Below are 17,621 nucleotides of genomic sequence, written 5' to 3' on the forward strand. Positions count from 1 at the left end.
TCAATTCCTTGCCGCAGTAACGCCACTCAGCTGGGAACCTTGGAGCAGGATGAGAGCTCCCCCCAGCCCCGCCTTCCTTAAATACTCCCCCCATCCCAATACTCCCCGTGACACCCAATGGGATGGGGCCACGATGGGAGTATTGTTCAAAATCAAAATATACCGCCGCACAACCCCTGTTTCACACACCCCCGCCCCAGGTGTCAAGCTGCCAAATCTTGCCTGGCACGCCCGTTACCTCCTGGCAGCCAGGCACTCCAGCCTCTCTGCCCTGCCAGTTGTTTTGTTTTGGATTTTTTTTTGTGACTGGTTAGCTTCTGACTTGGACCACCTGCCTTCCAATTCAATTAGAGCGTTCTGCAGCTCTGCTCACTGCCTTGTTGCACAGCCAAGGTGCTGTGGACCTTTGTGTACACTGTAGGGGTGGCCAACTCCAGTCCTTGAGAGCCACAAATAGGCCAGGTATTCAGGATATCCACAAAGAATATACTTGCAATAGATCTGCATGCATTGTCTTCATTGTATCTAAATCTATCTCATAATTATTCATTGTCAATATCCTGAAAACCAAACCTGTTTGTGGCTCTCAAGAACTGGAGTTTGCCATCCCTGGAATGCTGGTTTACTGGTGGCTTTCCTCTAATTTCATCTGGCTGCCTTGGAATGGCAGGACAGTCCTTTGCACAGAGGGACATGAACCATGGCATCCTTCAGAACATGGTACAGGTGCATCATTTTAGTCCATCGCTGTGGGCCTGATCCACTTTTTCTCATTCTGTGCTTATGGACAAAATCTTTAGTGGTTAATCTCCTAACTGTTGCTCTTGAGTGTTGTCTTAGGGCCTGATTTGTTAAGGTCTTTTCCTATAGACACAGAATAGGAAAAAAAAAAGCCTTCATGGGTCAACCCCTCAGTCTTTAACCTTGTTAATGTCTTACCATGACTACAACAATTAATTCTTCACTGCATAATAACATTAAAAGGGTAATTTAAAAAGATTTTACACTGATAAAGCCATGCATTGCCCACAGAAATGTCCCTTAATAAAATTGCCTACCTGAAGTGCAGGTTGAAGTGGGCATATAGGACCTGTCTGCATGCACTTTAGCTTTCTGGAGAGGGGTTCCAGGGGAGGGGGAAACTGGATGGGTTTTTCATTTACATGCATCCTTTTTTTTTATTTGAAACAGCATGCATGTACATTCTCTCGGCAAAACTCCCTGCACCAAATATCAGGTGTGAATTAGGTGTGGGTAGTTTTGCTGGGGTAATGTTCAAAGCAAACTTACAGCATGTGTGTAAGTTTGCTTTGAAAATTGCTATTATTTTTGGGCTGTTATGGAATTACCTCCCCCTCTCACTTATGACTTTGTCTTCTTCTTTCTTAAACTTATTCTGTAACAGCATGGTCTCACAGTAGCTATCAAGAAATGCCAGACATACGTGTCTCTGATGTTTCTCTTGTAGGTGGGAGCGCCAAGCTGGCAAGTGTTAAGCTCTTCCCCCACACCTAGTGAATTTACTTAAGCAAGAACAAGGCTCTGCCTGGAGGGAAATGATCTGGCTCGCTCAGCACCAGTTCTCAAGGGCTGTCTCTATCTTACCAGTATCTCTTGCCGGGTAGGAACAGCCCTTCTCAGGTGAAAGAGACTGGTAGTCTGTCAAAGGAACAATTCCTTACAGTGGAAGCCTCTGGGCTTCATGAATACAATGCCAGCCATGAGGCAAAAAAAACCTCCAAAACATACATCATTGATAGCACAGTCACAAGATAGCTCTATGATCATGCTCCCTTTGCGAAAAACTGTTTTGCTTCAAGACTCACAGTTCTGTTTATATCCTCCCTATTACTGTTTAAAATTCTTCTTGCAGCACCACTTAAAACTAAAGTGTTTTCAGTAGCTAATAGCTTTACATTTGAACTAATATTAGGACCACTTCTCCCTTGCATGGTAGGGCATTTCCAGAAAATTTGATGGGGCTGTTAGTGTAAAAGACACTTCTTTAATGTTCACAGATACATCATTTTTTTCCTGCTCTAACAAGGTGCACTGGGCCAGTAATAGGGTCTGCAGATACTGGAAAGGGCAGGGAAAATGGGCCACCCAGGTAGGCTCCGTGGACTGCCTCTGATGCTGGCGTATGCAGTGCTTTGCACGTCTGCTATGTTTGTACACTGCCTGATTTATTGCTGGTTTGAAAGGGAACACTGGTTCTGGACATTTTCTGCTGCATCTGGTATTGACCCTTATTTCATTGCTTTTAGGTGAATGGTCAGTAAAGCAGGGCTGGCGTGCCTGGGATACAGAGTACTTTGTCTCCTGGGCATGCCATTCCTGGTTTACACCTGCTTTTTCTTGGTGCACTGTTTCTTCACCCATGTATGCTATCCCGTTCTTCTTGCTCGTCTCCTATATCCAAGCGATAAATCTATTTCAGCTGTTTCCAGATGTGCTGTCTCTTTTTTTCTGTAGTTATATTTGCTAACCCTATCCGTTTCTCCTGTGTTCCCAATACATAACCTCTCGATACGTGCCTCTTTGTTTTAGCTACAGGTTACTTTCATTGAGTCGTACCCATGTGACACCTATATATATTATCACCATCAATTCATTTGTTTGGTGCTGGAAATAAGCTGTCAAAAATTCAGTTTTACAGAGACAAAGAGGGGTTTTCACAGCAAGATGGCGATTTATTCTCAGATTCTTTCTCAGCCCTTGTTCTGTCTGTCACAGGTGTGGAACTTGCTGTACATGAAATGCAGGGGATCATGATGAGATAAATGAGAATAATTTGATGGCAACAGAGACTGCTGCACTCGCTTAGCAGGAATTTATGAATCCCTCAGCGTGATTAGGAGCTTTGCACCCCTCTGTCTCCCCACGTGGGAGACAGAGGCTGGATTCCCAGGCCTGGCTCCCAAGGAGGAAGGAGTTTCAGCTATCATGCAATGGCGAGGCTAATCACCGGGCTAGGGAGTGCTTGTGTACCATCTTTCTGGAGGGTAGCGGCAGTTTCTGGCCCCCTGGCCTGGGACTGTTGTGATGGTTGAGCTACATGGGAAAGGGGGGAGAATGGGGGGCTCTGGGAGGGTTTATAAAATGAGGGAGGAGGGAGAACCAGCTAGTCATGAAGGAAGGTTCATGGTGCAAGATCCCAGGCCTGGTTACAATTGCGATGGAAATGCAAAGGAGCAGAAGGAAACTACCGGCCTTGGGAAAAAAAGGCTTTCAAGTTTCATTCAGTACATATTAAAAAGAAATAAGCAGGGCTCTTTGGCAGTACTTCTAAGCAGGAGAATCAGCATGGTCGATTTCCGAACCTAGAGCCTGCTCCTTGGACATGGAGCACGGAGAAGGTTCCACAATTGCAGGCCCCCTTTATGGGAATGGATGGGGTCCCGGCCCTTGCACAACAGAGACACCTGCTGGCAGAGACTGAGCTGGCACACATGCCTGATTCCTGATAGCCGAAGGACCTTCACTGCAGTTCTGCAGTGACTGGGCTATAGAGGAAAGGAGGAGAAAGTAGGTAACAGAAACTAGAAAAACCTGGGGATAAAAAGAACAATTAAATAAAAGAATAGAAAAGAAAGAAGGTAGGAGGATTCCAGTTAGCATCATTAGAATAGTATGCATAATGTTCTCTTGGTTTCCCCAGGGTAATGCTTTTGTAGAGAATCAGGAAATGAGAGGCACTTATAGCTTGGAACCCCCTTCCTCTTGCAAACTCTGGGCGTGTTTGCTTCTTTTGCTAATGAGCGTAACACATCTGTCTATTTATAAACAGATAAATATGTTTGTTTTCTGTTGTTAGCTAAGATTTTATGATTGTATTGGTTTCACTTGATTTTATTTGTAATACACATGGAGGTTCTTTGAATAGTGGCAAAAAACTCAAATGCAAATAAATAAATAAATAAATAAATATATTCTTTTTTTATTACAGCTGTTGCAGAGGGAGTGCAAGTGACAATGCCGGAGAAAAAGAAAGTGGCCATGCTATTCCAGCCTGCCCTGCTGCGGTGCAACTTCACCACTTCGTCCACACAAAAGGTAGAGGTGCAGTGGAGGTACAAGTCATACTGCCAGGATCGCATGGAAGAAGCTCTGGGGCTGGTCGCCCCCGGGTCCTCAGCACTGAGCAAGAAGAACCATGCCTGGGATCCCTACCTGGACTGCATGGATGGCAGCCGCACGGTCCGCATCGTGGCCTACAAGCGGGGCTCTGACATTTCGCTGGGGGACTTCTACAAGAAGCGAGAGATCACCATTGTTCATGGTAACCCACCTGCATTTCGTAATGTATACATGGTCTAAAACCACAAAACGCATTTAACATTCACTAACAGCGGAATATAAGAGAGTCACAATGGTGGCTAGCCAAAACTCAGGTCACATAGAAGCTCAGAGGTTCTTAGCTATGCCAGTCTACGTTAGCGAACCAGAACCTAGCAGAAGTTTTGGAGAAACTACTCTTTCCCAAAACATCTGGTGGTGTCCACTTTAAAAAAAAAAAAAAAGCTTGTAATTAAATATTAATCCATATATTTATGTGGTACCATCTGAATACTTAACTGTTACTGGTACAAGCACAGATGTACAAGAGAACAGTTTCACTAGGTCTGCACTACGTAAAATTGCCTGGAATAATTGGCCAATAGACTAAACAATTTTCTCCCACAGATGATACATACGGATCAATCGGGCTTTATACCAGGTAGAATGGCCTCAGACAATGTGCGAAAAATAGTTAATCTCATGGGCATAGCACGAGACAAGCATGTACCCTTATTACTCCTTGCAATCGATGCTGAAAAAGCCTTTGATTATGTACACTGGCCCTTCCTTTTTCATACCATGAGGGCGTTTCATTTGGGGGACAAATTTCTTCGGTGGATACAGATTAATGGGGGTTATTCCGAGCCATTCTTGGTGGGTAGAGGCACTCGCCAGGGGTGTCCTCTATCCCCTTTATTATTTGCCATCTTTTTGGAACCATTTGCACAATCTGTTCGAGCCAATGCATCGATTCATGGGATGGGACTGGGCTCTTTCTCCTCTAAGATGTCCCTTTTTGCGGACGACGTTCTGTTCACCATAACTCAGCCGGCAGAATCTCTTAAGGCACTTACGGAGGAAATTTCTGCATTTAGTGGGATTTCGGGATTCACAATTAATTGGGAAAAATCGGAGTTATTGAATGTTAGTGTTCCAGATTCCGAGACGAGTCATATTAGGCAATCCTATCCATTTCGGTGGGCTAAAGGTAAATTGAAATTCTTGGGTATATACATAGGGGGTTCCCCAGGACTTTTTCAGCTTAATTATCCCCCATTATTAGCTAAAATCTACAAGGATCTGGAGGAGTGGGATCGTTACCATATATCTTGGCTTGGGCGGTTAGCTGTTATTAAGATGAACATTTTACCAAGATTGTTATATCTGTTTCAAACTTTACGTATCTTGGTTCCCAGACTTTTATTAGACAAATGGCAACGTAGACTACTTAAGTACCTGTGGAAAGCGAAACGACCCAGGATCAAGAAACAAATCCTGTATTTATCCAAGGCACAGGGAGGTCTTGGGATGCCTTCTTTACGGGGGTATCATGGAGCGGCCCATCTGAAAGCTGCTGTAGAATGGAATAACCCCAACTCTGTGAAACCATGGGTCTTATTAGAACAGGTTATGATGGGGGAGTTTCCATTAGCGGCTCTCCTCTGGCAAGACAGGTCCACCAGGTACCCCATAGGGGAACTCCCGGAGACAGTGCAGGGTACCTTGGAAGTATGGTTCCAGTGGCGGAAAGGGTTGGTTGGCACTCGGCAAACATTCCTTAGCACCCACTTGTTTCACCATCAATCCTTTCGGCATGCAGCGCAGTCGACCCGCACTCTCTATTGGACGTTGAAGGGCATTTCAAAAGTCTCCCACATTTGGGCACCTGGGGGGCTGCTTTCGTTTGGTGTTCTGCAGGAGAGATTTGGCCTGGTACCCAAGGATTTGTATGCTTATCTACAAATCACCCACTTTGTTTCTCATTCTTTGGAGGTTCGAGACCTGGCTTTGGGGATCTCTCCGTTTGAAGCACTGTGTATGAGGGCAGCGAAGGTGCGCAAACACATTTCCCTTATTTACAACATGCTTGTGGGGATCCCTAAACATAAGGGGAGGCATATCGAGGCCTGGGAGAGGGATCTTGATATTAATTGGCCCCTGGATAAGTGGAATAGACTATCACAGGCCCTTGGCAAAGGACTGGTTTCTGCCACTCACATTGAAAATGGTTACAAAGTCTGGTTCCGATGGTATTGGACCCCGGTTCAGATGCACCGATTCCAAACTGCTCACTCAGATCTCTGCTGGAAACAATGTGGTGGTATTGGTACATTTTACCATTTGTGGTGGGAATGTCCAAAAATACGAGCTTTTTGGGATTTGGTCTCGGGCTGGATATCCAAAGTCATCCATTTGGAGGTGGTGCTTACGCCCCTGCAGGCCCTACTTAATCATGCCAATTCTGAACTCACGGTTGCTCACAATGGTTTTATTAAATATGCTGTTACGGTGTCCAGGGGAGAATTGGCTAGAAGGTGGCGGGGTCCAGATATTCCCACCATAACTGATATACAGGGCCATATGCTCCTGACTCATACCTTGGGACAAATCACGGCGCACAGGAATAAGACGATACACAAATTTCATAAGATTTGGCAACCCTATGTAGAATGGAGGGCAGCTGGTACCTCTTAGATGTTCCTGGATCCCTGGCCTCCCACACTGCATAAGTGATGTATTACTTGGCTGGAGCTGGTAGTTACTTTTTCTGACCCACATGCTTATTGATAATGTTAATGTACTGTATGCTTGTACTATTGGATACTATACGATGGTTTTGTGTGAAAAGGGTTTGGGGAGGGTGGGATGCTTGCTGATGACAATTATGGTTTGAAAATTGGTGATAACTAGTATGTACTGTGCTGGTTTTTGTACCTGCATTTCGGTAGTCTGATGGAACTGTTTCATGATGCACTTATGTTTATGATGTTATCTGTTTATTGCCAATAAAATATTACATTGAAAAAAAAATTGCCTGGAATACTGGGAAATATATGAACTTAATAAAGCTCTAGAATAGATGATAACTGTTTAAGAGACCAGCCTCATTTGGCATGAGAGGGTTACTTACTTGGTTGGGTTCACAGAAGACATGAATCCAACATCCTGTTGCTTTCTTTTTTTTTTTTTTTTTTAACAATCATAACTAGTTTAGAAGTATTGGGTTGCCCTATTCGATATCTTGGAGTAAATTTAGGCTTGAACCTTAATGATTTAGTGCAGAAAAAATTATCAACTCCTGGTGAGATATTTGATTGGCGAGTTAGACAAATGGCAGCGTTTACCACTATCTTGGTTTGGAAGGATTAACGCCATCAAAATGAATATTTTGCCCACACTGGGATACCTCTTTCTGGCACTTTTGTGCTGTTACCAACCCATGAATTGAAACCGCTGCAGTGGAAATTGTTCTTTTTCATCTGGAGCTGGAGACCTTCTAGGGTTGCTAAGGTGGTGCTTTGCAAGACCAGGAGGGAAGGGGGGGGGGGGCCCTGCCCTCCTTAATGCATTATTATGTCGTGTCTCAACTTAAACATGTGATTGACTATCATGATTTAGGCTCCACCAAACAATGGGTGGAGATAGAGAAGGCCTTGGTGGGAGACCTCCCGATCTATTCACTATTTTGGACTGGCGGGCTTCCACATAGAGATATTTTGAACTTCCCACCGATTCTGCAAAGCACCTTTACTATCTGGAAAAGCTGGTGACAGCAACTTGTGGGTAATAAGATATACTCAGCCCTCTCCCCAATACGGTATATGCGGAAATTTGCCACCGGCCAAACCAATAAGGTTTTTCAGCGTTGGGAAGAGAGAGGCCTCACATGCTTGGGACAGGTGTGGCGTGCTGGGATGGTATCCTTTGTGCACTTGCAACATACCTTTGGATTACCTCCTACAGATTTTTTAGCATTTGCCCAGTTAAGGCATTTTATCTCCACAAGGGGGGTTACCCCTGATTTGCAATAGGAACGTTCTATATTTGAGGGTTACTGCATTTTGGTGGGCAAATTGAAGGAAACTATTTCTAAGGTCAGTTGCTGGAGGGAGGGAAATCTCAAACAGCAACTCATCTGACAGCCTGGGAGACAGATTTGGGAATCACCTGGGACAGGGGCAAATGGGAAGAATGTTTCCGATACTTAGGACAGACTTAAATGTCTGCGGCTATGATGGAGAACAGGTACAAACTCTTATATCGCTGGCATTATTCCCCGGCCAGAATAGCACAGTGGTTCCCAGGCAGCTCCTCTTTGTGCTGGCAACAATGCTCCCAGGTGGGCTCTTTTATCCATATGTGGTGGCATTGCCCGCGTATACAAATATTTTGGCGGGACAGCCAGCGGTTGATGGCTAGTGTCCTGGGAGTTCAGATTCCGCTCTTGGCCGAAATTTGGCTTCTGGGGTTCCCGTATGTGGCGCTCTCAGATGCGCAGCAGGCACTGTTTACATATGTGGTGACAGCGGCCAGATTACTTGTGGCTGCTCAGTGGAAGTCTAACGACATACTGAACTGTACGCAATTGCTCACAAAGTTACGACATATATATCTTATGGATAAACTGACAGCAATAAGAAGAGACTCCATTCCAAAGTTTAATAGGATTTGGTCTTTATTGAAGCCTATTATACAAGGCTCTGATAAGGTAGAGTCACCAAATATCTTCACCCTCATTACCGAAGGAGCTCTACAGGATAGAGTGATAGGACTAGAAGGGGGGGGGGGGGGGGGTAAGGGAAGGGGATGGGAGGGATGATAGGGGCAATAACATCAGGGAATGCCAGAGCTTTAGGGGAGGTTGTTTTCAGATTCTGATAAATCCATCGCCTAATTTTTTATTAGAGAAATTCTAGAAGTTATCTGAATCTTGCTGTTATAATAATTTTTCAATTGTATATTGCTCTGTAGTTTTGCTGTATTTTATAAAATAAAACTTGTCAATATAAAAAAAAAATATATATTGGGTTGCCCAAACTGGCCATAAAGGTCGGAGGTCAGTGCAGGAATCATGTTTTTGCTCCCTTGTGTCTGTTTATGTTTCAGATGCCGACCTTCAGTTTGGGAAGGTGCAGTGGGGAGACAGTGGACTCTATTACTGTCTTGTTACCTCTGATGACTTGGAAGGGAAAAACGAAGATAGAGTGGAACTCCTTGTGATGGGTGAGTTATCTCCACAAATAATTTCTCTGCCTTGTTGTTGAAACACATTGGCTTCTCTCCATCTGTGTGGAGTCTGGTGACCATGGAACTCCATGTGAAGAGGTACAGGCTGAGGCAGTCCTGATTTTACCTCACTGCATGCATTGGGAGGATATAAACAGGACCAGATCAGCTTGCCTTTGACATGGAGTTATACGGTCACCCTAATGTTGAATGTATGCATCTCTGTGTCTCATTTCCAGATGTTTCTGGCCAATATTTCAAAGAGTTAGAAGAGCAGAGATGTCAGTAAAGTAACATCTTTGCCATTCTGTTAGGGAAAAGTGTGAATACAGCTGTGCCACATCATTTAGGCAGCCAGCAGTAAATACATTAAGTGTTTAACAATTAAATGTCACTTTCATTAAGAGGAACCCAGATAGTAAAGAAATCCCCTGACTGAAGATTTATCCCATAGTTATAAAATCAGATTAAATTTTCCAGATTGATTGGCCTACTTTGGGTTTGTTCCAGGCAAAACCACCAAACTATAACATTTTGTGCTCCAGCTGCATTTTCATTGATCTGAGCTGTTTCTGTATTTCCTGCCCCACCATTAATTATATATGTTAATGAATACTGCCAGAGTTCTTATAGTATAAGAAAGACATCCCGTGCAGCCTGGACAAGTAGACCAAGCTATGGGGTTCTGGGTGCCATGACTACAACATAAAATATGTCTCTCATGACACATATTCACTCGTTATAAATTATAAGTAGTACAAAGTGATGTTTAGGAAAGCTGAAATTAAAACAACTAATTTAATTCTCTGAGGACAAACAGGATGTCATTCCTCACATACGGGTGACATCATCTGATAGGGCCTGGCAAAGAAAACTTAAGTCAATGTTTCTAGAACTTTAACAGTGCCTCACTGAGCCATACCCATGCACACAATTATACCATGTTTCCATGTGGGATTCCTTCAGTATTTCTTTTTCTATCTGCAATGTGGTGTCTCGCTTTCCTGTTCTGGGCCTTTATAGTAGTTTTTTCCAAATAATAGGAGCATTTGCCACAGGGTCCTACAGTTTTAATCCTCATAGTTTTCCCTAGATAAGGTTTTTCGGTCATTTTTCAGAGTTTTGTTTTGTTTTTGTTATCCCTTTGGTAGTGGTACAATGTTGGTGCCACTGGCCATTGACCCACCACTGTCTTCAAGTTTGATTTTGTGTCCCTTCTGTTTTGGCTGGACATATTTAGTGGGTTCCACTGATGCCTCTGGTGCAAAAGGGCCGTGTCTTTCATGGATTCCCATGAGAGACATGGCCTCCTTTGCCTGGCAGTTTTGCATGGTGACCAGAGGTGTTGCAAATGTGTGACCATGATCCCAAAAGAGCATTGGACCTGACTGGAACTGATGGAGAGACTTTTTGGACACCAGAAAACTGATCCATCGACATCTGTATCAAAGACATTAACACTGAAGGTCCCTGGAGCTGAATTTGTGGAAGGAGCGTCATGGATATCTGCGGGGGACTGTTATCTCTTGATACCATTAGCTGATAGGGAACCTGGAAGCAGGCCACAGTCTCACTCTTCCCGGTCGAAAAAGGCGTCATGTCCCGCCTCTTCGGCATTAAGGAGATCTTATGCTGAACATCGAGAGAAGCCATCAAAGCTCCTCAGAATCCAGGCCCAAACAGCCCATGTTTACTGGTTCTGGAAACTATGGCTGGGGATCAAGCAATAATGGAGTCCTCACCAACGACAGCTATAACTTTGCAGATGTTTCTGAAGAGGAAGAGTCAACAGTGCTCACCTCTGACCAAGGTGAATAAGCCCTGCACAGTTTGGACTGCAAGAAAGCCTTGGTTTTCTACCTGGAGTGGACTAAAGCCCATAGAAAGTCCACCTAACTTTTTGTTTCTTTTGATTCAATCAAGCTGGGGATTGCCATTGCCAAATAGACTTTATCTAATTGGCTAGCAGATTGCTTCTTCTTCTGTTATGTCCAGGCAGAGCTGAATCTGGTGGGCCATGTCAAGGCTCACTGTCTGAGCCATGGCAGCACTCCCCATGGAGGAGATCTGCAAAGCTGCAACTTGGAGCTCTCTTCACACATTCACATCTCACTACTGTTTGTATAGAGGTGGCCGCTGTAACAGTAGTTTTGGCCAGTCTGTCCTTTGGAGTTTGTTTGATGTTCTCAATCTGCTGCCTGATGGGAGGAGCAATCAAATAGGAGTTAGCAATCTGTTCAGAATCTGCTAAGGAGTTAGCAGTCTCTGTTATAGTTGTGGGTGGATCCTTGGGCCGGTGGCAGATGACCACGCCCCCGGGGGAAGATCCCGAGAGGGACCACCGGTCAGGCTCAGAGTTTGGAGACACACACACACTAGTTCTTTTATTAAACAATATATTGAACTACCAGAGATGGCAGTAGTGAGCTGGAAAGCCCGGATGGGCTGTAGTCCCTCAGATCCTGGAACAGCGATCCCTGGAGGCTGAGCTGTAGAGAAACTGAGATATAGTGAGTAGGCAGGATATGCAGATGGTAACACTCACGCAAAGTCCCAATAGAAACCCAGGAGCTGGAATATATAGGCCCTCGAGGAGCAAGTACCTGGTTCCAGGGAAAGCTCAGAGAGAATGATGGTAACTCACTGATGTAGCTGATATAGTTGGTAGTGATGACTTCCAGGCAGAAGAGTATATGAAGCAAGTCTGTAAACAAGGGCCCACGAGGAGCGGTTCCAGACTGTCAACTGAAAACAAGGAGAGAGCGAGGCCCCCGAGGAGCGGTTACCTCTGGTAAGTCCGAGGAGGCAGAGTAGCTTAGGTAGCGAAACCCTTGCTAACTCGATGTGTTAGCAAATACTGAGACCTTAAATATCCGTCGCAGGTGACATCATCTTCGGGAGACGCCCCCGAGGTTCGCGCCATTGCCGGTACTTCAGTCGGGGCCGTGCCGTGTGCGTGCCCCTAGGCCTCCAGGAACATGGCGGATAGCAGCGTTGAGACGGTCCGGGAACGCCCGAAGACTTGCGGCAGAAGGACTCCGCGGCAGCCAATCTTCCCGCAGTCGGAGAGGGAGGCGCCAGAGAGGTAAGGAGGGCGGAGAGATGGTGTCGGGCACCGACAGACACAACAGTACCCCCCTTCAAAGGGCAACTTCCTCTTTGGGTACCAGGCTTAGGTTTTGAAGAATGCGCAAGGTGGAACTGACGAAGCATCTCTTTGTCCAGGATTTTGGTCTGAGGCTCCCAAGAGATAACTTCGGGGCCAAAACCTTCCCACTTTAGAAGGTATTCAAAAGTCTTGCCTCTTTTACGAACATCTAGAATTTCTGTGATTTTGAGTTCTATTTCATCTTCTGTACTGAAGATCAGTGAGTCTTGAGAAATAAAAGATAGTTCATGAGGAGTTGTATCATCTTCGTCCTGATATATTGAAGAACATTCACTGATTAGTGTATTGTCTTCCTCATGTAGTATAGTAGAACCTTCACTGGTTAGTACATTGTCTTCGTCTCGAGGTATTGAAGAACATTTGCTAGTTAGTGCATTGTCTTCATCTTGCCTTGCTGGCTACCCTTCTCCGGAAAAGACGAAGGGTGCCAGCTCACCTTTTAATCTGTTTGCTGGGCCACATGGCGGCCTCCGTCCATGTGACCCCTCTGGCTTGCCTCTGCATGAGGAGAGTCCAGTGGACCCTATGGTCCTAGTGGCAACAGGCTTCCCAGGATCTTGAGGCTCCTGTCACAATTACAGACCCTCTCAGGGTGTCTCTATCCTTGTGGGAAGATCTTTCCAACCTAGAAAGAGGACTTCCCTTCCAACCCTCTCTGCCTCATGTGATTCTGACCACCGATGTTTCCCCTCAAGGCTGGGAAGTGGTATCCAAACGCAAGATCTCTGGACTGCCTCCAAAGCCCGTTCTCAGATAAACTTCCTGGAGCTTCGGGCAATTCTGTATGCCTTGTGGGCGTTCAGGTTCCAGTTGTCATCCAAGGACATCCTAATTCGGATGGACAACCAGGTTGTGATGTGGTATATCAACAAGCAGGGCGTCACAGATTCCTTCCTCCTCTGCCATGGGCGGTACAAGTGATGACCTGGGCCCTGTCCCAAGGAATGTTTCTGCGAGCGACCTACCTGCCGGGCCATCTCAATGTGCTAATGGACTGCTCAAGCTGGTCCTTCCAGCTACACAAGTGGTCCCTCAACCCGGAGGTAGCGGCCGAGCTATTTCGCCAATGTGGTACACTGGATGTGGATCTCTTCACCTCCCCACACAACCACAAGGTTCTGCTCCCTGGTGTTGGGGGGCGGCCGTCCAGCATGCGATACCTTCTCCCTCTACTGGGGGAGGGGCCTGCTGTACGCGTACCCCCCTCTGCCGCTCTTCTTGAGGACTCTGCGGAAGCTTCAGCAGGACAGGGGGACCATGATACTTGTGGCGCCCTCTTGGCCCCGACAGGTCTGGTTCCCGCTTCTGCAAGACCTGTCAGTGCGGGCACCCATCCGGCTGGGGACGGCACCCAATCTCAGAATCAGGGTACTCTGCGCCATGCGAACCTCCGGGCGCTGGCCCTCACGGCTTGGATGTTGAGCACGTAGTCCTCCAACATTTGTTGCTCTCGGACTGCGTCTCCCAGGTACTGATGGCGTCTCGAAAGCCCTCCACCAGGAAGTCCTACATCTTGAAGTGGAAAAGGTTTTCCATATGGTGCGCGGGACATGATTTAGATCCTCTCATATACCCCCTACCCTGGCCGTTAGACTACCTGTGGCATCTGTCCAAGTCTGGGCTTCAGACCAGCTCAGTCAGGGTGCACCTCAGTGCCGTCAGCGCATACCATTGAGGTGTTGCTGGCAACCCGTTTCGGTCCAACCTTTAGTGGGCCATTTCATGTGGGGCCTCCTCCAGCTGAAGGCCCCTCTTCGGCCTCCAGTTGCATCCTGAGACCTCAATGTCGTCCTGGCATGGCTCATGCGATCTCCTTTCGAGCCACTGCAGTCCTGCGATCTGAAGTTCCTCACCTAGAAAAAGTCTTATTCTGGTGGCAATTACTTCGGTTCGTAGAGTCAGTGAGCTTCAGGCTCTGGTTACGTACGCACCATATAAGAAGTTCTTCCACAATCGTATGATCTTGCATACGCATCCAAAATTTCTGCCCAAGGTTGTAACTGATTTCCATATCAGTCCATCGTTTTACCCACCTTCTTGCCGAAGCCTCATTCCCACTCGGGGGAATGGGCTCTTCATACCTTGGACTGTAAAAGGGCCTTGGCTTTCTATCTGGATCGCACTACCGGCCACAGACCGTCCTCCCAGCTCTTTGTGTCCTTTGATCCCAACAGGCTGGGAGTGGTGGTGGGTAAACAGACCTGCCATCGAAATCTGCCGAGCCGCAACCTGGAGTTTTCTTCCCAAGTTTGCGGCTCATTATTGCTTGGATAAAGATGGGCGTCAGGGCAGAGCTTTTGGCCAATCCGTTCTGCACAACCTGATCCAGGCCTGAACCCACCTCTTTGTGCTTCTGTGAGATCTAGACAGTCCCCTGCTGATGTACAGCGCCGCAGTTGTGTTGTGCCCGTTGGCACCTTGTTTGGTCACTGTTGGTCTCTCCTGTCCCAGCGACAGTCTGGAGCTTTGTATTCACCCACATGTGAGGACTACCATCCTGCTTATCCTAGGAGAAAGCACAGTTGCTTACCTGTAACAGGTGTTCTCCTAGGACAACAGGATGTTAGTCCTCAGGAATCCCGCCTGCCTCCCCACAGAGTTGGGTTCACCTTCCGGTTTGTTGTTTTATTTTTTTTTTCGCTCGTATTTTTTCATTTGTGTTACGAGACTGAAGGGGGACCTCGCATGGATGTGCGGATAGCAGCATGCTGGTCAAAGCTTCTAGAAATTTTGACAAAAGTTTTCCGTGCTGGGCTCCATCGGATGATGTCACCCACATGTGAGGACTAACATCCTGCTGTCCTAGGAGAACATCTGTTACAGATGAGCAACTGCTCTTTCTCATATGAGGAGGAAAGAGTTGCTGTGCTCAGTAAAACCACAGTGATGTTTACACTGATTTTACCACGTAAGCACATGACTGAAACAAGGGTTACTCCGCTCTCAGCTCTTTAGTTTTCTAGAGATGGGTACTGATCGGTGCGTATTTGCACCTTCACTTTGACAATTCTTGTTTAACAGAAAAAAGCTTAGAGCACAGCATAAACTCTGCTCTCCAGAGTGCCAAGGAAAACTAGCACAGGCCGGAATCTCGGCCCATGCTCCCTACCTTTAAATACAAGACCGTCCTAAGACATTCAACAATGTAAGCATGCAAAATGGTTCACCATAAACTCAATATTTTGTATTTTGCCTAAGCTGTAAAGCTTTGGCTTCCAGTTTTGCTTAGGTAAGAAATAGGTTGTGAAGGAGTAGCTGAAAAGGAGTTGCGGAAGAAAAAAACATTGGAAGGCAGTCAACATGATTGTGTGTATGCGTGCATGCTTTTTTTCAGAAGTAAGTTATTGTTAATTTGATATATTAAGGTTACGTTGCAAATGGTTCCAACTTCAGATACACTCCAACTTTTCCAACCAGTGCTGAAAGCTGCTTTCATACTATCTTCGAATCAGATTTGACTGATACCTGGATCATGATATATATATATATATTCACACATTTGACCTAACTTCTACTGTTATGGTGGGTTATTGAAGAACTTTTTTCAGTGAGCTCAGTGCAGGAATTCTTTAGACGATTCCTGAATACAATTTTTTTTTTTTAAGAGCTATTGGTATTCAGAGTCACTGCTGATGAATCACAAACCATTGTGGTTTCACTTGGGTGGTGATTTCACCAGAACCTCTGAATGGAATTATGGTCCGGCACCAACCAATTGCCTTGCTTCTCTTTGATATTATATGTAAAAATTTTGTCCTGTGCTGTTTCTTTCGACCTGTCGAGAGGGCTCTGAGAGAAGTGTGATCTTGTAAATATTCAGTGCCAGGCCTCGTTTATGACCACATTAAATCAGTTTAAACGTTTTGTCTCTGTGCTGCACTCTTATTATATGCGCCATCTCCTTCCCAGCTCACGCTTGATTTAATTTTTCCTGCCTCTTCCGTAAATAATCTGTCTCATGTACACATACATGCAGCCCCCATTGGTCGCTGTTAACTCAATTGGAATCATTTCTCGGTTTGCTTGCTCTATTACTTTTCTTCACGCTATTAAAAACGGCTGCCCGTTGCCAAGGGTTGCTCATGCCTCACCATTTCTATGCCAGCTCCAGTAACGTGCTGCCAGCATTGAAGATTTTCAGGATTAAAGGCCTGGGCAACTATGGTTTCCATAGCAACCACTCTCTGGAGGCCTTGTTGCCTGCTAGGCCTTTGATCCCTGAAAGCAGCTGGCCCTGTTTCCGTCTAAGATTTACAAACTGGAGAAGAGGAGAATAGAAAACGGAAGAAAGGGGGGAAAAAAGTTTTATTGCTGGACAAGAATAAAGATCGGGAAGTAATGTGGCAGCGACACACTTTCCCAATAAATCCACTGCGATGGCTCACCACTGTCCTCTCTAATTTGTTTAGGCCATTCTTTCCCTCTGGTCCTCTTCCTTCCTTTTGGGCCGGGTTTTGTTCTACTTGTTGCCAGCGAGCGAGTTGCTGTGGGAGTAGTGAATGCAAGCCTTCAATTAGCTAACTTTTCTTCACCCTGAGGCTTAGCTGCCCCTTGCCATCACCATGGTAACCAGTAGCATGAACCAGGGCAGTTGGGTCAGCGCTAGTAGGTCACTGTGGCTTACTTAGCAGACCTTATGAAAAGTGGGAAGGGGAGCCAGTGTCATAAGAGGAGGAGAGTGGATTGTGAATGAATTGACTAATACCTTTTATTTGCAGTGAAGTATAGCCAGAGGAATGGGGTGTTTCGTTAAATTGTCTTTTTTATTTTCACAGAAGTCATGATTACAGTAGGCTAGGGAATTCCCTATCCAAGTGAGCCAATAACTATTCCCTGAAATACAATATTTCCCAGAGAAGAGAAATCTTATATTTTGATACTCCATGTTCATAGTCCCTCTGTACAATAATTAGGAATGTTTTCCAATTTAAAAAAAAGCTTACAACAAAAAGCTGTGAAATAGCGATCCATTGATTTCTCCAATTGGTTGTTTTTTCCCTGTCCTTCTGCTGTATGACCCATAGCAGTGATCAGCATCCTATCAACTGTAGGACGCTATCCAAACAAGGTACATATTGGAAACATCCTCACCCCCCCCCCCCCCCAACATTGATGAGGTAGAGCAGAAAAGGAGAAATAACATCCCCACTCTACATGAGTGGTG

The 17,621-nt window shown here is 45.7% G+C and overlaps 1 protein-coding gene across 2 annotated transcripts in view; it reads left to right on the plus strand.

Moving 5' to 3' along the window:
- ILDR2 (immunoglobulin like domain containing receptor 2) overlaps positions 1 to 17,621 on the plus strand; it is a 122,408-nt gene that overhangs the window by 54,288 nt on the left and 50,499 nt on the right. For both annotated transcript variants that reach the window (XM_029579221.1, XM_029579220.1), the window contains exons 2-3: positions 3,950 to 4,282; positions 9,169 to 9,285. In XM_029579221.1, coding sequence (XP_029435081.1) covers positions 3,976 to 4,282; positions 9,169 to 9,285 — 424 coding nt within the window. In that variant the 5' untranslated portion in view covers positions 3,950 to 3,975. The remainder of the gene's footprint in view (positions 1 to 3,949; positions 4,283 to 9,168; positions 9,286 to 17,621) is intronic.

The sequence above is a fragment of the Rhinatrema bivittatum genome, chromosome 15 (assembly GCF_901001135.1).
Source record: "Rhinatrema bivittatum chromosome 15, aRhiBiv1.1, whole genome shotgun sequence".
Classification (NCBI taxonomy): domain Eukaryota; kingdom Metazoa; phylum Chordata; class Amphibia; order Gymnophiona; family Rhinatrematidae; genus Rhinatrema; species Rhinatrema bivittatum.